The 22,849-nt window shown below is 41.3% G+C and overlaps 4 protein-coding genes across 9 annotated transcripts in view; all 4 read right to left on the minus strand.

The window, feature by feature from the left end:
• Positions 1–22,849, minus strand: part of LOC109642908 (protocadherin alpha-C2-like) — a 167,555-nt gene that overhangs the window by 128,536 nt on the left and 16,170 nt on the right. Inside the window, exon 1 of one of the 6 annotated variants that reach the window (XM_069532021.1) lies at positions 19,605–22,112. The exons of 2 other annotated variants lie outside the window; for them this stretch is intronic. In XM_069532021.1, the coding sequence (XP_069388122.1) occupies positions 19,605–21,932 (2,328 nt within the window). In that variant the 5' untranslated portion in view covers positions 21,933–22,112. Of the gene's footprint in view, positions 1–6,446; positions 8,556–12,957; positions 15,476–16,230; positions 18,727–19,604; positions 22,113–22,849 lie in introns of those variants that run through there. 3 more of the 6 variants (XM_069532019.1, XM_069532018.1, XM_069532023.1) reach the window with 3 other exon arrangements.
• On the minus strand, positions 225–2,765 carry LOC109634892 (protocadherin alpha-8-like). The gene has a single exon (XM_020095740.2). It carries the CDS (start codon positions 2,619–2,621, stop codon positions 240–242), a length of 2,382 nt encoding a protein of 793 aa, XP_019951299.2. The 5' UTR covers positions 2,622–2,765; the 3' UTR covers positions 225–239.
• LOC109634841 (protocadherin alpha-8-like) lies at positions 3,081–5,615 on the minus strand. Its single transcript, XM_069532027.1, has one exon. The coding sequence runs from the start codon at positions 5,487–5,489 to the stop codon at positions 3,096–3,098; it is 2,394 nt and encodes a 797-aa protein (XP_069388128.1). The 5' UTR covers positions 5,490–5,615; the 3' UTR covers positions 3,081–3,095.
• LOC109623969 (protocadherin gamma-C3-like) lies at positions 9,280–12,922 on the minus strand. Its single transcript, XM_020078443.2, has one exon. It carries the CDS (start codon positions 12,299–12,301, stop codon positions 9,926–9,928), a length of 2,376 nt encoding a protein of 791 aa, XP_019934002.2. The 5' UTR covers positions 12,302–12,922; the 3' UTR covers positions 9,280–9,925.

A 22,849-nucleotide genomic window follows, 5' to 3' on the forward strand; every position in this document is an offset into this window, starting at 1 on the left:
GACTATTGGATGTATCGCTGAGACGCCTGTAGGCGTTATAATGATAAGGTACTGCCGCCTTGTGAATGTGTGTGATAATGCATTGTATCATGTTAAATTGATGATTACTGAATTATATAAGTATTCCATAGGTATTTTGAGTATAATAAATGTTCTCATGTCTGTCAATTTAAATCCGTGTTGAACAGAATGGATGAGGATGGTAATCAGAAAATGTATTATTGAAATACAATAAGTAGCTAATATAACTTACTCACCTCTCCAGATGTCCCTCTCCTGTCAGGCAGCACTAGAGTATTGGCATGGCTTCCTGGGACTATAGTAGATCCTATGCTCATCCTGGGTCCAACTAACATGTAGCGTTTGTCTCCAGATCTGTACTGGATGCTGTGACACAGTGTCCCATCATAATTGGGCTCTTGTAGATATTTAGAAGTGAAGTCTGTGGACTTTGAGCACTGCATTGAAATCAACACGATGATACTGATGAGAAAAAGAGCTGAAACTGAGCCCAAAGTTATCATCAGGTAAAAAGTCACATTATTGTCCTCATCTGCTTTTGTTGAACTTTTCACATCAGAAGCTGCAAACGCTTCTTTGGGCTCCACAACTTTGACAATGACAGTAGCTGTTGCTGAGAGTGACACGTTCCCATTGTCTTTGACCAGTATGAGCAGTTTGTGCTCAGCCTCGTCTGTCTCTGTGAATGAGCGAAGTGTTCTGATCTGTCCTGTATAGCGGTCCAAACCAAAGAGACTGTGGTCAGTAACTTCCTGCAGTGAAAACAGTAACCAGCCATTATATCCTATATCAGCGTCATAGGCTCTGACTTTAGTCACCAAGTGTCCTGCGTTCACATTGCGGGGAATCTCCTCCACACCTTCAGCAGAACCGTTGGAGCTGACTGGATACAGGATGACTGGAGCGTTGTCGTTCTGATCCAGAATGAACACGTTCACTGTGACGTTGCTGCTCAGTGACGGAGTTCCAGAATCTGACGCGACAACGTGGAACTGGAAAGTTTTCACTGTTTCAAAGTCAAAACTTTTTAGACCCATGATGTCTCCGTTCTCTGAGTTTATGTTCAGATTGAATGAATTTAGTTTAGAATGATCTTTTCCATCTCTTAGAATATGATATAAAACGCGGGAATTATCCCCTTCGTCGCGGTCAGACGCTCTCACAGAAAACAGTGATGCTCCTGGAGAGTTGTTCTCAGCAACGTAATACGCGTAAGGGCTCTCTAAAAACTCTGGACTGTTATCATTCACATCTGATATGACAACAGTAATAGATTTTTCAGAAGACAACGATGGTTCACCTGCATCCTTTGCAACAACTGTAACATCATATACTGACTGCTTTTCCCTATCCAGGCGTGATTTTGTGACTATAGAGTACATGTTGTCTTGTGTTGAAGGTGATAACTTGAATGGCACATCCTCTACAAATGAACAAATTACTTTTCCGTTAAGACCAGAGTCTTTATCAAGAACACTAATTAATGCCACTGTGGTTCCCAGTCTCGCGTCCTCTGGTATTGCCTTTGAAAATGATGTCACCTCTATTTGAGGTGTGTTATCGTTCAAATCAACAATATTTACCACCACACTTTTGTCTGTCCTAAAAGGAGCCGATCCTTTATCGGACGCTTGTATATCAATCTCATAACTTTCACCTAATTCAAAGTCTATTAACTCTTGAACAATAATAACACCTGTATTTGGATCTATGCGAAAAAGTTCGCGTATTCTGTTGTTCACGTTATTGCCCAATGAATAGATAATATCACCATTGGACCCTTCGTCTAAATCCGTGGCGTTTACTTTTATAACTGTTGTGCCAATTGGAGAATTCTCTTCCAGGAATACTGAGTAAGGGTCGTCTGTGAAAACCGGCATGTTATCATTGATGTCTAAGACGTCAATAACAAGTTCCGCTGTTCCAGATTTACTTGGTTTGCCTCCGTCAATAGCTGTTAGAAGCATTTTATGACTTTTCTTTGTTTCCCTGTCTAGCGTCTTCAGTAACACTAAAACGGGTATTTTCCCATCTTTTCCACGGTCTTTCACTTCCAAGCGAAAATGATCATTATTACTAAGTTTATACTCCTGGACCGAAAACTGACCAACATCCGGGTCGCGTGCTGCTTGCAGCTGAAGGCGCAAGCCTGGTAAAGCTGACTCTGAGATTTCGAGACGTAACTCTGTGCTGGAGAAGCCAGGAGAGTGGTCGTTCACATCCAGCACCTCCACGGTCACGTAATGAATTTCAAGAGGGTTTTCCAGCACAGTTTTGAGGTTTATCAAGCACACACTGCTCCGCTCACAAACCTTCTCCCTGTCAATTATTCGGTCAATATACAAGATCCCGTCGTTCTGGTTAACGTGGAAAAATGATTCTGTTGAGCCCTCAACGATCCGACATCCTCTCTCTTTCAGTGCGTTCATCTCCAATCCCAAATCCTTCGCTATATTCCCGACAACAGTTCCTTCTTTAGCTTCCTCAGCGATCGAGTATCTGATCTGTGCCGAAGCTCTGCTCCACAGCAAAATTAACGAAACAATGGAGGCGACACACCACCATTGCGCTCTCGATAATCCAGGTCCTTTATTTCCCATAATTAGTACATATGATTAATCCGGATTATTCTGAAAAAACGACTCTCGTGTAACAATAAATATAGATCCTCAAATCATACGTAGAGTTCCCAGTGCATTACAACAAATGCTGCTGCGAGCGTACAGGATGCATCCAGGACTAAAATGTGAAAACCCTTCCCACAAAGGGGAGGACTCGTATCTCTGACAAAAGGCTTCTTCTGAAACACTTTTCTGGTCACACACTGACACCAAGTGATCACATCTCGCTTAGTGTACTCCCTCGTAAATATGACTGGGAATAATGTTTGCATATTTAAAATAATACAGGCAATTTCACCTATGAATGCGTGTGGCTTATAAAACAAATAATACAGAAAAATACGGTTTCAGCACCATGGATAGAGACATTGTCATTCAGGCTCACAGGTCGAGCCGTTCCCCCAAAATATTCAACATTAAATCACAGTAAAATGTGTCTGCCACTTCCCCAAATCAAGCAAAAGTCATCCAGCTTACCTCTCCAGACGTCCCCCTCCTGTCAGGCAGCACTAGAGTATTGGCATGGCTTCCTGGGACTATAGTAGATCCTATACTCATCCTGGGTCCAACTAACATGTAGCGTTTGTCTCCAGATCTGTACTGGATGCTGTGACACAGTGTCCCATCATAATTGGGCTCTTGTAGATATTTAGAAGTGAAGTCTGTGGACTTTGAGCACTGCATTGAAATCAGCACGATGATACTGATGAGAAAAAGAGCTGAAACTGAGCCCAAAGTTATCATCAGGTAAAAAGTCACATTATCGTCCTCATCTGCTTTTGTTGAACTTTTCACATCAGAAGCTGCAAAAGCTTCTTTGGGCTCCACAACTTTGACAATGACAGTAGCTGTTGCTGAGAGTGACACGTTCCCATTGTCTTTGACCAGTATGAGCAGTTTGTGCTCAGCCTCGTCTGTCTCTGTGAATGAGCGAAGTGTTCTGATCTGTCCTGTATAGCGGTCCAAACCAAAGAGACTGTGGTCAGTAACTTCCTGCAGTGAAAACAGTAACCAGCCGTTATATCCTATATCAGCGTCATAGGCTCTGACTTTAGTCACCAAGTGTCCTGTGTTCACATTGCGGGGAATCTCCTCCACACCTTCAGCAGAACCGTTGGAGCTGACTGGATACAGGATGACTGGAGCGTTGTCGTTCTGATCCAGAATGAACACGTTCACTGTGACGTTGCTGCTCAGTGACGGAGTTCCAGAATCTGAGGCAACAACGTGGAACTGGAAAGTTTTCACTGTTTCAAAGTCAAAACTTTTTAGAGCCATGATGTCTCCGTTCTCAGAGTTTATATTAAGGAAAGACATTATATCACTTTTACTCCCTTCTCTGACAATATGATATGAAATAGCTGCGTTTTCATTCAAATCATTGTCCGTTGCCCTCACAGATAAAATTGACTTTCCAGCAACATTATTTTCTGACAGATATAACTGTATCGGGTTTTGGGAGAATTGTGGACTGTTGTCATTTACATCTGATATCTGAATGTTAAGAGTTTTAAAAGTAGATAAGGGAGGTTCACCACTGTCAGTGGCTTTTATTGTGATGTCATAATTTGACACCTCCTCTCGATCCAAAAATCGCTTAGTGGTAACTGAATATGTGTTTTCCTTATAAGAAGCTTTCAGTTCAAACGGAATTTCGTTTGTTAAACTTAAAATAACTTTTCCATTGATACCAGAGTCTTTGTCCCGCACACTGATAAGTGAAATAACTGTTCCAGGTTTTGAATCTTCAGACACTGTATTTGAAAGTGATGTCACTTCTATTTTGGGTGGATTGTCGTTGACGTCCTTAATCTTTACAATAACTCTACATCTTCCTGCTAATGGTGGTGTTGATTTATCTGAAGCTTGAACATCTAGTTTGTAAATCTCTGATTCCTCAAAATCAAGTTCACCTTTCAATTTAATTTGTCCGCTCAAACTATCCAGTTCAAATGTCTCATAGATTTTACGTGCCATTGTTTTGCTGAAGCTGTACTCTATTTCTCCATTACTACCTTCGTCTGGATCTGTTGCATTGACCTTTATAACAGTAGTTCCAACTTGAGCGTTTTCATATATTTCTACTTGATAAGTCTCCTGACTAAACATTGGACGATTATCATTAATATCTAGAACGATAATAGAAACATTCAGTGTGCCTGATCTCGGAGGTTTACCTCCATCAACTGCTGTAACAAATAACACGTGTTTATCCTTCTGTTCTCTGTCTAATGATTTCTTCAGCACTAAAAATGGTATTTTATCTTCATCGCTCTGATTAATATCTATTTCAAAGTGATCATTTGACGTTAGTGTGTATGTGCGGATAGAGTTTATTCCAGCATCGGGATCACGGGCCGCGTGCAGTTCGAATCTCGTTCCTGGAGAAGAATGCTCTGCTATTTCAATTTTTTGTACCTTCTCTGAAAAAATAGGGGAGTGATCATTCACGTCAGTGATTTCTACAAGTACGTAGTGTATTTCCAGAGGGTTTTCAACGAGGATTTTCAGCTCTATTAAACATGCACCGCTTCCCTGACAAAGCTCCTCCCTGTCGATTTTCTTTTGAACCTGTAAAGCACCATTGTCCGGATTTACCTCAAAAAAAGTGTCCGTAGATTCAGACACAACACGGAACCGCCGATCAACCAAAGAGCTTTTATCCAGACCAAGATCCTTAGCCACATTTCCAACAACGGTTCCTTCTCTCATCTCCTCGGGAATAGAGTACCTCAGTTCAGCCGCAGCCTGCTTTCCGATGATCAGCGTGAAGAAAAAATATAAAGCAAACCGATGCTGATTCGATTGAAATCGCCGTATCCTCTCCATCGTTATCCAGCAGCACATAAACACAGTGAGACCTGTTTCTGCAGTAATCGGATGGGTTCACGAACCCTTTCAGGATCGCATGTTTAGAAAACACTCCACAACGTCTCATTCGATGCACAGCCTTAAATCAGATGGACCCTCTGCTGTGGGGTACCAAACAAAAGCTTTGTGAGGGGAGGGACCAACTCCTTCATATGGCCTTATTAATGTAACAGTGACACCAAGAGGAAACATTTTTGCCGATTTAAAGTGGTCATAACTTCTCCCTCACTCATAAAAGGAGAATCAGAGTAAATCAGTGAAATGTTTTATCCAGCAACAATACAAGCAACTACAATACAGCACGAATAAAGGATCAAGGGAGAAAAACGTTGCCAAATAATTGTTTTAGCTTCGCACGTTGGTTGAAACCAGAAAAGTCAGTGAATTTCAGCACCATGGACAACGATCACAAACACACTGAGCCGTTAAATACACTGTTTTCTTGATTCCTGGAACTTTTGCACAATTTCAAGATGAAATTTGAGGACACTAACAGCCAACAGCATGGCAAAGCAGGCAGGTGTAGAAGTTCGTTACTGTAGTGACAAAGCTTATTTTTTAAATATTGCCATAAAATAGTTTAAAATTAACCAAGACTTAAACGTTTTGTATCTTACCGGGAGAGAAATTAATACAAAATAAATGTATCAAATAATATCTGTGCGTAACAATTGAGAGAGGTGTGTGTGAGAGCCTCTCCAATGAGAAAACGTATTCGTGCATCAGACAGCCGGTCCTGCGAGCAGAAGCAGGAAGTTGAGTGCACGTCATAGTCAGCTGACAAAATTAAATCGGTTCTGGTAGAAAGAATGGACGCTTTGCTGTGTCTCAAAAAAAACTCCCAGCACAATGTTTACAAGGTGAATAAGACGAGACAAGTCTATGAACATCAATAAAGTGATCCATATCAGAAACAGCAGTTTAAAGTCTTACCTCTCCAGATGCCCCTCTCCTGTCAGGCAGCACTAGTGTATTGGCATGGCTTCCTGGGACTATAGTAGATCCTATACTCATCCTGGGTCCAACTAACATGTAGCGTTTGTCTCCAGATCTGTACTGGATGCTGTGACACAGTGTCCCATCATAATTCGGCTCTTGTAGATATTTAGAAGTGAAGTCTGTGGACTTTGAGCACTGCATTGAAATCAGCACGATGATACTGATGAGAAAAAGAGCTGAAACTGAGCCCAAAGTTATCATCAGGTAAAAAGTCACATTATCGTCCTCATCTGCTTTTGTTGAACTTTTCACATCAGAAGCAGCAAAAGCTTCTTTGGGCTCCACAACTTTGACAATGACAGTAGCTGTTGCTGAGAGTGACACGTTCCCATTGTCTTTGACCAGTATGAGCAGTTTGTGCTCAGCCTCGTCTGTCTCTGTGAATGAGCGAAGTGTTCTGATCTGTCCTGTATAGCGGTCCAAACCAAAGAGACTGTGGTCAGTAACTTCCTGCAGTGAAAACAGTAACCAGCCGTTATATCCTATATCAGCGTCATAGGCTCTGACTTTAGTCACCAAGTGTCCTGCGTTCACATTGCGGGGAATCTCCTCCACACCTTCAGCAGAACCGTTGGAGCTGACTGGATACAGGATGACTGGAGCGTTGTCGTTCTGATCCAGAATGAACACGTTCACTGTGACGTTGCTGCTCAGTGACGGAGTTCCAGAATCTGACGCGACAACTTGGAACTGGAAAGTTTTCACTGTTTCAAAGTCAAAACTTTTTAGTGCGGAAATGTGTCCATTTTCTGAATTGATATTTAGGAAAGATGACGTCACATCAGTTCCACTCCCTCCTCTCGCAATATGATATGAAACAGCTGCATTTTCATTCATATCACTGTCCGTTGCGCTCACAGAGAACACGGGCGTCCCAGCAACATTATTCTCTGACAGATAAAACTGTAATGGACTTTGGTTGAAATTCGGACTGTTGTCATTAACATCTGATATCTGAATGTTTAGAATTTTAAATGTCGATAAGGGAGGTTCACCACAATCAGTGGCTTTTATTATTATTTCATACTGTGGCACCTGCTCTCGATCTAATATTGCTTTAGTAACAACTGAATAAATGTTTTCCTTATAGGAGGGTTTTAACTCAAAAGGCACGCCTTCGTTTATGCGTAAAATAACTTTTCCATTAACGCCAGAGTCTTTATCCGTCACACTGATAAGCGAAACAACTGTACCAGGTTTTGAATCTTCAGACACTGTATTTGAAAGAGATGTCACTTCTATTTCTGGTGGATTATCGTTGACGTCTTTGATCTTTACAATAACTCTACATCTTCCTGTTAATGGAGGTTGCCCTTTATCTGATGCCTGGACTTCCAGTTTATAAATCTCCAATTCTTCAAAATCCAATGGCCCTTTCAATTTCATTTGTCCGCTAAAACTGTTCAGTTCAAATATTTCGTATATTTTACGTGCGAGTGTTTTGCTGAAGCTGTACTCTATTTCTCCATTACTACCTTCGTCTGGATCCGTTGCATTTACTTTCGTAACAATAGCGCCAATTTGAGCATTTTCATATATTTCTACTTGATAAGTGTCCTGACTAAACACTGGACGATTGTCATTACTGTCAAGAACAATGATGGAAACATTCAGTGTGCTTGATCTCGGAGGTTTACCTCCATCAACTGCTGTAACAAATAACACGTGTTTATCCTTCTGTTCTCTGTCTAATGATTTCTTTAGCACTAAAAATGGTATTTTATCTTCATCGACGTGAGTAATATCTATTTCAAAGTGATCGTTTGACGTTAATGTGTATGTTCGGATAGAGTTTATTCCAGCATCGGGATCACGGGCCGCGTGCAGTTCGAATCTCGTTCCCGGAGATGACTGCTCTGCTATTTCAAATGTCTGAACCTTTTCGGAAAAACTAGGAGCGTGATCATTTACATCAGTAATTTCAATAATGACATGGTGCATTTCCAGAGGATTTTCGACAAGGATCTTTAGCTCCATTACACAGGCACCACTACCGTGACAGAGCTCCTCCCTGTCGATTTTGTTCCGGACCTGTAAAGCACCGCTGTCCGGATTTACCTCAAAGAACGTCTCCTTAGATCCAGAAACAACACGGAAACGTCGATCAGCCAGAGACATTCTGTCCAGACCCAGATCCTTTGCGACATTTCCGACAACAGTTCCTCCTTTCACCTCCTCCGGAATAGAGTATCTCAATTCACCCAACGTCTGCTTTCCGAAAAAACCCAGTAAACACAGACAAAAACCAAACCAGCAATAGTCACTCGGTCGTCCTTTGCTCCCCATCGTTATCCAACAGCATCTACACAGAATTATGTCACTCGAAAGATCAGATGTTTATATTCGACCACCACACGGTTCGACTCCTGTTCTCATACAAAACGTTTGTTCTGCTTCGAGGCTCCAAACAAAAGCTTTTTGAGGGGAGGGACGACGACTTCTATCGAATCCTTTATGTTACAGTGACACCAAGAGGACGAGTTCTTTGAAACAGAACTAAAGCAGAATACAATTTGCTCATTTATATTTTGTCAACAAACTTTCTGATTGCGATGAAAATCAAGAGCATAGAAACGATTCTAACCAAAATAAAAAGAGCTGATAGAAGTATAGCTGTATTTTATTCTCATAATTTATATTGTCAATGCTGCTACAACTACTCTGATTAAGTATCATCATTTGCCACGTTTTTACGGCACCCATTTATCTACTCACTCTATTTTCTGAAGCAGATGAATTTCAGTACCGTGGACAGCGGCCACTACTCTCCACCTAACCCAGCCCCTGAAACAATGAACTCCGTACTCACAAATTAATACTCAACACATGAATAACACCACAAAGTCAAAACAGGATGATTGGAATTGTATTTTGCTGATCAGTGTAAAAAACCTGTTACCCACAGATTGCCAAAGGAATCTGACATTTCTATGAATATATGTTTTGCTGTCATTTTAAATAGGAGATTATTATAAATTATATCACTTTGAAATATGCCCGATAGTAATAGTCCCCACAATGTGCAACAATATGCTGACAAGAATAATTGTAAATCACAACCTATATGAATACAATCAAACATAACCTAACTGGAAAACAGAACAACAATCAATTAAATCACAATGTGTCTCATAGGGTTTAACAAGGTGCAACATCCTCTCACCTTAACCCTCAACAAGAGTAAAGTAAAAACTACCCAAAAACCCTTTTAACAGGCAACACAGGCAACATGAAATACTGTCACTGTCTCTGAAAGAGAGCATTACTCTTTGTACACATGTTGTGATGCTTCTCCTTTTTTTTTGAAATGGTACTGTTTATGCTCATTTTATTAAAGGGCATTTGACTTATGTTAGTCCAAGTAAGTACACCATTCTAATTAAATAGGTGTTTCTCATAAAATAAGTGTTGAATTATTGAAGTCTTACCTCACCAGATGTCCCCCTCCTGTCAGGCAGCACTAGAGTATTGGCATGGCTTCCTGGGACTATAGTAGATCCTATACTCATCCTGGGTCCAACTAACATGTAGCGTTTGTCTCCAGATCTGTACTGGATGCTGTGACACAGTGTCCCATCATAATTGGGCTCTTGTAGATATTTAGAAGTGAAGTCTGTGGACTTTGAGCACTGCATTGAAATCAGCACGATGATACTGATGAGAAAAAGAGCTGAAACTGAGCCCAAAGTTATCATCAGGTAAAAAGTCACATTATTGTCCTCATCTGCTTTTGTTGAACTTTTCACATCAGAAGCTGCAAAAGCTTCTTTGGGCTCCACAACTTTGACAATGACAGTAGCTGTTGCTGAGAGTGACACGTTCCCATTGTCTTTGACCAGTATGAGCAGTTTGTGCTCAGCCTCGTCTGTCTCTGTGAATGAGCGAAGTGTTCTGATCTGTCCTGTATAGCGGTCCAAACCAAAGAGACTGTGGTCAGTAACTTCCTGCAGTGAAAACAGTAACCAGCCGTTATATCCTATATCAGCGTCATAGGCTCTGACTTTAGTCACCAAGTGTCCTGCGTTCACATTGCGGGGAATCTCCTCCACACCTTCAGCAGAACCGTTGGAGCTGACTGGATACAGGATGACTGGAGCGTTGTCGTTCTGATCCAGAACGAACACGTTCACTGTGACGTTGCTGCTCAGTGACGGAGTTCCAGAATCTGACGCGACAACGTGGAACTTGAACGTTTTCATTGTTTCAAAGTCAAAACTTTTCAGCGCCATGATGTCTCCGTTCTCAGAGTTGATATTCAGAAACGACGTCACTTTATTATATTCGCTTCCATCTCTGAGAATATGATAACTTATAAGAGCATTATCTCCCTCATCACGATCAGACGAGATTAAAGAGAATACCGACAGTCCTGGAGGATTATTCTCAGGGACATAGAAATTATATCTGCTCGTGGAAAACTCTGGACTGTTATCGTTTACATCGGATACAACAACTCGTAATGTCTTCTCAGACGTTAAGGATGGTTCGCCTGCATCTTTTGCAATAACTGTTACATCATAGATCGACTGCTTTTCCCTGTCGAGCTGTGACTTTGTCACAACAGCGTACATGTTGTCCTGTATCGAAGGTGTCAATGTGAAAGGCGTGTCACCATTTACAAAGCTGATAACTTTTCCATTCACTCCTGAATCCAGGTCGGTGATACTAAGAAGTGCCACCGTCGTTCCTAGTCTAGCATCCTCTGATATTTCATTAGACAGTGACGTTACTTCAATCACAGGTGGATTGTCATTTATGTCTTTAATATTTACAGTAATGCTTTTATCCGTTCTAAGTGGAACAGCGCCACTGTCAGATGCTTGAATATCTATTTCATAACTGTCATCCACTTCATAGTCTAGTTGTCCTTTCACAGTTATTTCACCTGTGCTCGGGTTGACGTCAAACATTTCTTGCACCTTGCTGTTTACATTACCAAATGAATAACTAATTTCTCCATTCAAACCTTCGTCTTGATCAGTGGCGTTTACGCGAATAACTATTGTGCCAACTGGTGAATTCTCGTTTATCTGCGCAGAATATACATCCTTTGTGAAAATGGGAGCATTATCATTCACATCAAGGACATCTATTAATATCTCCATAGACCCTGATTTCGGGGGTTTACCCCCATCCACGGCTGTAAGCAGTAGTCTGTGGCTGCTAGATGCTTCTCTGTCTAAAGGGCTTTGTAACTGTAAAATAGGCACTTTGCCATCTTTCCCGCGATCTTTCACTTCCAGTCGAAAATGATTATTTTGATTAAGTTTATACTGTTGAACTGAATTCATGCCGCCGTCTGGGTCGAGTGCAGCATGCAGCTGAAACCGTGTTCCCGGTAAAGTGGACTCTGAAATCTCCAGCCTTTTGTTGTTCTCCGGGAAAGAGGGCGAGTGGTCGTTTACGTCTAACACCTCCACTGCAACATAGTGGATCTCCAGCGGATTCTCTAGCACACTCTTAAGGTTTATCAGACACGCACTGGTCCGCTGGCATATTTCCTCTCTGTCAATTTTACGATTTACGTACAGAATCCCGTCATTTTGGTTTACCTGGAAAAGCGGTTCAGTGGAGCCAGAAACAATACGAAACCCTCTCGCTTTTAAAATATTTGGATCGATTCCCAAATCCTTCGCAATATTCCCGACTGCAGTTCCTTCTTTGATCTCTTCCGATATAGAATATCTCATCTGTCCCGAGGCCTTCATGCCTAAAAGCAAAGTCAACGCCAACACGAAGAAAATCCATTTCCTTCCTTGTCGGCAGGAGCGTGCTCCGCTTTGTTCCATTGTCTGATGCCAAGGGATAAATCCAGTAAACGCTAGGTGATCGTAATACTGTTTACATAGCCATTAAATCTACAAAAAAATCCACATCTAACAAAGCACCCGTTTCCTATGGACGACACAATCTCAGTATTAAGTCGCAGACGGGTGATAATGGTGTGCGCTCTGGATGCTTCAGAGGAAGTCTCACAGACCTACATAGAGTGAACTGTGTGGTGCGTATTTCTTGTTGTTTAGTGCCACCATGCGATTCTATCAGAGAAACAGATTTATTTGAACTCTAGTAACTTACTGACACAAATTCTGGATAAAATACTGAGCATGAAGATGAGACCGTTATCTCCAAGAGGACTAATATCACTTTGGTTCAATTCATATATTTTATGACCAGGAAATTCAATAGTTCCAGCAACATTCCACCAAAATCAGAACATAAATCAGCAGAGATGCTTTCTAAGAATAAAAAAAGCTGAAACTGGTTAAAATCACTTACAAAAAACACATTTAACTTTATAGGAATTCCAGTTTCATGTCACAGAAACTCCTGAAGGTTGCCCATGAATGTAATTCTGATTATGTTGCTGTCTGCAAACAATTGTGTGATTGCATTATGTATTTTGCATTTTCAGCCTGCAAAATGACATTCAAAAATCTCTTACCTCACCAGAAGTTCCCCTCCTGTCAGGCAGCACTAGTGTATTGGCATGGCTTCCTGGGACTATAGTAGATCCTATACTCATCCTGGGTCCAACTAACATGTAGCGTTTGTCTCCAGATCTGTACTGGATGCTGTGACACAGTGTCCCATCATAATTGGGCTCTTGTAGATATTTAGAAGTGAAGTCTGTGGACTTTGAGCACTGCATTGAAATCAGCACGATGATACTGATGAGAAAAAGAGCTGAAACTGAGCCCAAGGTTATCATCAGGTAAAAAGTCACATTATTGTCCTCATCTGCTTTTGTTGAACTTTTCACATCAGAAGCAGCAAAAGCTTCTTTGGGCTCCACAACTTTGACAATGACAGTAGCTGTTGCTGAGAGTGACACGTTCCCATTGTCTTTGACCAGTATGAGCAGTTTGTGCTCAGCCTCGTCTGTCTCTGTGAATGAGCGAAGTGTTCTGATCTGTCCTGTATAGCGGTCCAAACCAAAGAGACTGTGGTCAGTAACCTCCTGCAGTGAAAACAGTAACCAGCCATTATATCCTATATCAGCGTCATAGGCTCTGACTTTAGTCACCAAGTGTCCTGCGTTCACATTGCGGGGAATCTCCTCCACACCTTCAGCAGAACCGTTGGAGCTGACTGGATACAGGATGACTGGAGCGTTGTCGTTCTGATCCAGAATGAACACGTTCACTGTGACGTTGCTGCTCAGTGACGGAGTTCCAGAATCTGATGCAACAACGTGGAACTGGAAAGTTTTCACTGTTTCAAAGTCGAAACTTTTTAGTGCGGTGATGTGTCCATTATCAGGATTTACATTCAGGAAAGACATTATATCACTTTTACTTCCTTCTCTGACAATATGATATGAAATAGCTGCATTGTCATTTAAATCATTGTCCGTTGCACTCACAGAGAAAATCAATTTTCCAGCAATGTTATTTTCTGACAGATAAAACTGTAATGGGTTCTGGGAGAATTGTGGACTGTTGTCATTTACATCTGATATTTGAATGTTGAGCGTTTTAAAGGTGGAGAGGGGAGGGTCGCCACAATCAGTGGCTTTTATTGTTATTTCATAATGAGAAACCTGCTCTCGATCTAAAAATCCCTTAGTGACAACTGAATAAATGTTTTCTTTATAGGAGGGTTTTAATTCAAAAGGTACTTCTGAGGTTAGACTGGAAATTATTTTTCCATTAACTCCGGAATCTTTATCTATTAAACTAATAAGTGAAATAACTGTGTCAGGCTTTGAGTCTTCTGACACTGTATCTGACAGTGAGGTCACTTCTATATCCGGGGGATTATCATTCACGTCTTGAATTTTAACAATGACTCTACACTCACCTTTCAGTGGAGGTGTTCCTTTATCAAATGCCTCAATATCAAGTTTATAAACGTCATTTTCTTCATAATCTATTTGCCCCTTTATTCTAATCACCCCAGTTAATTTGTCAAGTTCAAAAAGGTCATAAATGTTTCTCCTCAATGTTTTTGCAAGGCTGTATTCAATCTGCCCGTTGGCGCCTTCATCTGGATCTGTTGCATTCATTAGAAATACTGATGTCCCAATTGCAACATTTTCCTTTATGGCAATTTGGTAGGTATCCTGAATAAATGTGGGCCGGTTATCATTAATGTCTAGAACCAAAATGGAAATATTTAATGTGCCAGATTTTTGAGGTTTACCTCCATCAACTGCTGTAACCAGCAGTGAATGATTGATTCTTTGTTCTCTGTCTAACGGTTTCTTCAGCACCAGAAAGGGTATTTTATCCTCATCACTTTGGCGGATATCAATTTCAAAGTGATCATTTGACGATAACGTGTATGTGCGAATAGAGTTAACTCCAGCATCTGGATCGCGAGCAGTGTGCAGCTGAAATCGCCTTCCTGGCAACGTTTGTTCACCTATTTCAAACATCTGCTGTTTTTCAGGAAAATTAGGAGCGTGATCATTCACATCAGTTATTTCTACAACTACATAATGCATTTCCAAAGGGTTTTCAACAAGAATTTTCAGATCTTGCAGACAGACAGCTCCTCCCTGACAGAGTTCTTCTCTGTCGATATTCCTATGGACGTACAGGGCTCCATTGTCCTGGTTTACCTCAAAAAATGCGTCTTTAGTCCCAGACACGACACGGAAACGTCGGTCAGTCAAAGAATTGATGTCCAGGCCAAGATCCTTCGCTACATTTCCCACAACCGTTCCGTGTTTAACCTCCTCCGGGACAGAGTATCGTATTTGCGCAGAAGCCTGTTTTCCAAAAAGCATTAACAGAGCCGAATAGAAAGAAAACCAGAAGCGGTCGCTCGGTCGAGTTTTCCTATCGGTCCGCATCGTTATCCAGTAACAGTGTACGTTTGCACACACACACACACACACACACACGGGGTCTGCAAATGCGACAAACAATTATTTATGTCCAACCCAATGAACACGCATATTTCCAAAACACAAAGCGTCACACAAAGCGTCTGTGGCTCGGTGTGCTCGGTGCAAATGTCGTTGTTACTCTGTTCAGCAGGAAACAAAAGCCTTGAAAGGGAGGGGACAAGGTTGTGCATGGTATCCCGATGTAATAGTGACACCCAGAGGTAATTTCTAAGGCAAACCTGTCGACATTTTACTTTCATCTGTCAAAAAAACCGAAAGTGAAACAGAATAATCCGGCGTTCAGTACTCGCTCTCTCTTCACCTCAGTCACATATCAAACAGGATGATGTCTTGAATTTGGCATGGCTTACTTATTAAAACTGCTCACTTCCTATATATACTTAAGAAGCACGGAGACAATACTATCCAATACGTTATTTAACAGTGAAATGTCTCGTGCTCACGTCTTTCAGCACCATGGACAGTGACCACGAGTATTCATTTGGCCTTTTTGTGACAACACGGTGTTAAAACAAGTCAGTTCATACTGTTCAGTCCAACACTATCAATTCCCCTTCAGTCAAGTGTTAGAAGATGGAAAGTTGTGAAGCTCCCCTGTCAAAAACGTACTGCCCACATATCAATATGACCATATGGTAATTATTCTGCTATGCTGATGGTACTGACTTGCACTGATATATAAAATGATACCTAAACATCCCTCTATGATGATTAGATGATGTCATTTAAAACAAAACAGTCAGCGTTTGTGCTTGAAGCAGCAGAGAAGAGTTATGAAGTATGTGAGTTGGATCATCTGTGTCAAATGGTTTATGAACATGAAAAACAATATTGAGCAAAAATGTGTTCTTGACGTCTTACCTCTCCAGAATTCCCCCTCCTGTCAGGCAGCACTAGAGTATTGGCATGGCTTCCTGGGACTATAGTAGATCCTATACTCATCCTGGGTCCAACTAACATGTAGCGTTTGTCTCCAGATCTGTACTGGATGCTGTGACACAGTGTCCCATCATAATTGGGCTCTTGTAGATATTTAGAAGTGAAGTCTGTGGACTTTGAGCACTGCATTGAAATCAGCACGATGATACTGATGAGAAAAAGAGCTGAAACTGAGCCCAAAGTTATCATCAGGTAAAAAGTCACATTATTGTCCTCATCTGCTTTTGTTGAACTTTTCACATCAGAAGCAGCAAAAGCTTCTTTGGGCTCCACAACTTTGATAATGACAGTAGCTGTTGCTGAGAGTGACACGTTCCCATTGTCTTTGACCAGTATGAGCAGTTTGTGCTCAGCCTCATCTGTCTCTGTGAATGAGCGAAGTGTTCTGATCTGTCCTGTATAGCGGTCCAAACCAAAGAGACTGTGGTCAGTAACTTCCTGCAGTGAAAACAGTAACCAGCCGTTATATCCTATATCAGCGTCATAGGCTCTGACTTTAGTCACCAAGTGTCCTGCGTTCACATTGCGGGGAATCTCCTCCACACCTTCAGCAGAACCGTTGGAGCTGACTGGATACAGGATGACTGGAGCGTTGTCGTTCTGATCCAGGATGAACACGTTCACTGTGACGTTGCTGCTCAGTGACGGAGTTCCAGAATCTGACGCAACAACGTGGAACTGGAAAGTTTTAACTGTTTCAAAGTCAAAACATTTTAAGGATGTAATGTGACCGTTATCAGAATTTATGTTGAGGAAAGCCATTATGTCATTTTTATTCCCTTCTCTGACAATATGATATGAAATAGCTGCATTTTCATTCAAATCATTATCTGTTGCCCTCACAGAGAAGATCGAATTTCCAGCAACATTATTTTCTGACAGATAAAACTCTAACGTTCCTTCTTCAAAATGTGGACTGTTGTCATTTACATCTGAAATCCGAATGTTGAGAGTTTTAAAAGTAGATAAGGGAGGTTCACCGCAGTCAGTGGCTTTTATTGTTATCTCATAATGTGACACCTGCTCTCGATCTAAATAACCATTTGTAACAACTGAATAGGTATTCTCCTTATATGAGGCCTTTAATTCAAACGGCATGTCATTAGTTATTTGTGAAATTATTTTTCTGTTAACCCCTGAGTCTTTGTCCCGCACACTAAGAAGTGAAACAACTGTTCCAGGTTTTGAGTCTTCTGACACGGTATCTGACAGTGACGTTACTTCTATTTCCGGTGGATTATCGTTGACGTCTTTAATTTTGATAATGACTCTACACTCACCTGTCAGTGGAGGTGTTCCTTTATCGGATGCCTCCACAACCAGTTCATATTCCTCGTTTTCTTCATAGTCTACTACTCCTTTTATTTTTATTTCTCCACTTAATTTGTCCAATTCAAAAATATCATAGACCTTCCGCGACAAGGTTTTTCCAAGCGTGTACTCAATTTCCCCATTATTGTCTTCATCGGGATCCGTTGCTCTCATTCTAAACACTGACGTACCAGGAGGAACGTTTTCTTGAATTAAAATTTCGTACAGTTCCTGACTGAATACAGGGCGATTGTCATTTATATCAAGAACAATAATGGAAACATTTAATGTGCCCGATCTCGGAGGTTTACCTCCGTCAACTGCAGTCACCAGCAGAGTGTGTGTGTTCTTTTGTTCTCTGTCCAACGATTTCTTAAGCACTAAAAATGGTATCTTAGCTGCATCGCTTTGACGGATATTTATTTCAAAATGTTCATTTGCCGTTAAAGTGTACGTACGAATTGAGTTAACTCCAGCATCAGGGTCACGAGCAGTGTGGAGCTGAAATCTCCTTCCTGGCAGCGTATGTTCCGCTATTTCAAATGTCTGATTCTTTTCGGGAAAACTGGGAGAATGATCATTCACATCAGTAATTTCCACAACAGCGTAGTGTATTTCCAAAGGGTTTTCCACGAGGATTTTCAGTTCCATAAGGCAGGCGCCACTGCCCTGACAGAGCTCCTCTCTGTCAATGTGATTATTGACGAACAGTGCCCCATTGTTCTGGTTTACTTTAAAAATAGAGTCTTCACTTCCAGACACAACGCGGAACCGTCGATCAATCAAAGAGGCGATGTCAAGGCCAAGATCCTTCGCAACGTTCCCAACGACAGTTCCGTCTCTTACCTCCTCTGGGACAGAGTATCTTATTTGAGCAAAAGCCTGTCCTCCGAAAAACAGCAGTAGAATCACATAAAAAGCCATCGTGGAGCGGTTCCTCGTTGTGGTATGTGTATCCGTTCCCATCGTTATATTACAAAATACATACACGCACGAGCTTCTTAATGCGACCAACAATTGTTTATATTAATCCCGTGAGTGTCGCATATTTGCAGAACGCAGACATGATTTCATCGGTTGCCTGGCTCCATTCAAATGCTTCCCTTGCTCTAGTAAAATGGCAAACAAAAGGTTTGTAAGGGGTGGGATGAAAACGTTTATGGTTTCCTGATTTAATAGTGACACCCAGAGGTTGTTACTGAGAACTATTCTCTTTATCGTCGTATTAAATGCTCTTATTGACGTGAGAACAAACTCAGGTCTTGGGAAACTAATAGAAATTCGTCTCGCTGCTCGTCTTGATTTTAATGATTATTAAAATAATACTTTCCATTTTGTTGTATAACATAGCTTTACTGGTTTGACCTTTTTCTGCCTGTCAGCACCATGGACAGCAATCGTGAACTGTTGTATGTCTGTCCTTGTAATGACAAAAGTAGATACAACTAAAAGACACCATGACCTGATGACTGTGAATCCTCAAAGATTTGCAACAACTAAAATAACAACACTCAGTCATGCTGCTTTAACATTCCACACATACTGCTCCATCCACCAGCTTCCACCTCAGAAATAGGTTAGAAGTTAGAATGCACTGAAACCCAGCTCTCAAAAACTCCCTGCCCACATATTCACAAGTAAACACAATTTACTCTGGTTTGCTGAACAGTTCATTCTTTTAAGCACCACGGACAGCAGCCATGATCAGATTCTGCCCATACAAACTGACCACTCCACAGACATTTAGCTTTTTGTGTTTAAATTACATTTCTCATGAGTGTGCATGAACATGACAGTGCAGATTTTTGTTATAGACAGAGCTGTCTATTCACATCAAGTGTTTTGCTATTTATAACCATCAGCAGTGAGACAATAAGAGATGGAAGAAACTCAAAGAACTTTTTTGAATATATACAAAACAACTTTGACCACAATAAAAGCAAAAAACTATACACTTGAAAACACATGATTTCTTTGTGTCTTACCTCTCCAGATGTCCCTCTCCTGTCAGGCAGCACTAGTGTATTGGCATGGCTTCCTGGGACTATAGTAGATCCTATACTCATCCTGGGTCCAACTAACATGTAGCGTTTGTCTCCAGATCTGTACTGGATGCTGTGACACAGTGTCCCATCGTAATTGGGCTCTTGTAGATATTTAGCAGTGAAGTCTGTGGACTTTGAGCACTGCATTGAAATCAGCACGATGATACTGATGAGAAAAAGAGCTGAAACTGAGCCCAAAGTTATCATCAGGTAAAAAGTCACATTACTGTCCTCATCTGCTTTTGTTGAACTTTTCACATCAGAAGCAACAAAAGCTTCTTTGGGCTCCACAACTTTGACAATGACAGTAGCTGTTGCTGAGAGTGACACGTTCCCATTGTCTTTGACCAGTATGAGCAGTTTGTGCTCAGCCTCGTCTGTCTCTGTGAATGAGCGAAGTGTTCTGATCTGTCCTGTATAGCGGTCCAAACCAAAGAGACTGTGGTCAGTAACTTCCTGCAGTGAAAACAGTAACCAGCCATTATATCCTATATCAGCGTCATAGGCTCTGACTTTAGTCACCAAGTGTCCTGCGTTCACATTGCGGGGAATCTCCTCCACACCTTCAGCAGAACCGTTGGAGCTGACTGGATACAGGATGACTGGAGCGTTGTCGTTCTGATCCAGAATGAACACGTTCACTGTGACGTTGCTGCTCAGTGACGGAGTTCCAGAATCTGACGCTACAACATGGAACTTGAAGGTTTTCACTGTTTCAAAGTCAAAACTTTTCAGCGCGGAAATGTGTCCATTATCGGAATTTATATTCAGAAAAGAGGCCATATCATTATGGACACCCCCCCTTCCAATTTGATAGGACACTGCTGCATTGTCGTTTAAGTCTTTATCAAATGCACTGACAGAAAATATCAATGCGCCAGGTGCATTGTTTTCCATCAGATATAACGCCAGGGGACTGTGTGGGAACTGTGGAGCGTTATCATTGACATCTGAAACTTCAATACTCAAAGTTTTGAACGTGGAAAGCGGAGGCTCTCCACAGTCGGTAGCTGTTATTGTTATGTCATAATGTGACACAGTTTCTCTGTCTAGCATTTCTTTTGTCACTAATGAATACATGTTTTCTTTAAAAGATGGTTTTAATTCGAATGGCACATTCCCTGTCAGACTGCATATGACTTTTCCATTCAGGCCAGAATCAAGGTCTGTGACACTGATGAGGGAAATCACGGTCCCATGTTTTGAATCTTCTGGGACCATGTTGGATATTGACGTCACCTCTATCCCTGGTTTATTGTCATTCACATCTTGAATCTTTATTTGTACTCGACAGTCTGTTGTCATCGGCGGCTGACCTTTATCAGAGGCCTGGACATCTAACTTAAAAATATTAGCTGTCTCATAGTCAATTGTTCCATTTACTCGTATTTCACCTGTGTTTCTATTGAGGCTAAACAGCTCCAACACCTTAGAATTAATATCACCACCGAAGGCATATTCCACATACCCATTAGTTCCTTCATCTAGATCAGTTGCTTGTACTTTTATTACAACTGTACCCAAAGCAACATTTTCCTGTAACATCACAGAGTAAACCTCTTTCGAAAAAATTGGCCTGTTATCATTGTTGTCGAGAACCTTTATGGTGAGATTAAGAAATGCAGATTTTGCTGGTGTCCCTCCATCTATAGCGGTTAAAACCAAGCTGTGGTTTGTTTTCTGCTCTCGGTCCAACTGCCTCTGTAACACTAAGAATGGGATTTTGTCCTCTTCCCTATCTCGAATTTCTAGATGAAAATCACCGTTCTGACTGAGTTTATAACGCTGCACAGAATTAATTCCCACATCAGGATCACGTGCGCCCGGTAACTGAAACCGGGCCCCTGTTAACGTCGTCTCTGCTATTTCAATTACCTTTTCTTTCTCGGTAAAACTCGGTGCGTGGTCGTTTGCATCCGTTATTTCCACAGTGACATAATGAATTTCCAGCGGATTTTCAATAACGATTTTCACATCTATCGAACAGGCAGCGTTTCTATCGCACAGCAGTTCTCGGTCGAGATTCTTGTGAACATACAGAACCCCATTGTTCGGGTTTACCTCAAACAGCGCGTCCTGAGCTCCAGACACGATACGGAATCGTCTGTTAATCAAGGTGCTGACGTCCAGGCCCAAATCTTTGGCCACGTTTCCAACAACAGCTCCCACTTTGACCTCCTCCGGTGTCGAGTATTTTATCTGGGCGAAGATCAGCTCGCCAAAGCAAAACAGCAGAGAGAAAAGCAGGGGACGCGACCAAGAAATCATTCTGCCTCTTTATCCTTCCTCTCCTTTGGCGTAATTCATTTAGAATATTATCCTCGAATAGCGTAGTCTTAAAACACCCCAGCCGTCCTTAGATTACGTCTCAGAAAAGCCTGTGCACGATGGAAAGAAAATATCCGAATATGTGGCATCCTTTGTGACCGAGCAGACAAAAACCTGTCTTTGAAAGGGGCAGAGTCTATTAATGAAGCCTCTGCAATGCCGTACTGTAACACTGACACCCAGTGGATTATGTACGTGTACATTCACTATAAAGCGGAGAAAAACGACTCCACAGAACAGAAAGCGTCAAATTTAGTCTCACACATCCAAATATACTTAGGATCAACATTCATCATCATCGGGTACACAACAGCGTTGGTGCTGTTATGTCGCAAATCTTAACAAACCATTCAATCGATAAAATTAAACGAAGTTTGGTCTCTCTTCTATCTGATATAATAAAACCAAATGTAGACGTCACCACAGCGTGACCAAAGAATTACGACCACACGCCAGTATGTAGGGATTTACAGACTTAATGACCCGAAATAATTTGCAATATGAAGAGAATGAAGGTTAGAACATCTGTAGTAGATCAAACCAAAGAGAGTGAGGTCTGTTTAATTGAACCACTGGAATCCTGGAAATACAACCAGATTCTTAAAAGACGGATGCGAAGGTAATACGCAGTGATTTGTAGAAAATGGGCTGAAACACAGACCACTAGGTAAATTCTTTACATCCATAAGAATCCGAGATATAAATACATACAACTTTAAAAAGACAATAAAATCCTGACTTTAAAATGTGACCAAGAGTAACGCCGTGTCAGAACCATGGACAGCGCTGCGGAAAATGCCATTAACTTTACATGAATCCCTCTGAAGAGAAGCCTAAAAATATTGTTTAAAAAATAT

Source organism: Paralichthys olivaceus, chromosome 9 (genome assembly GCF_024713975.1).
Source record: "Paralichthys olivaceus isolate ysfri-2021 chromosome 9, ASM2471397v2, whole genome shotgun sequence".
NCBI classification, from domain to species: Eukaryota; Metazoa; Chordata; class Actinopteri; order Pleuronectiformes; family Paralichthyidae; genus Paralichthys; species Paralichthys olivaceus.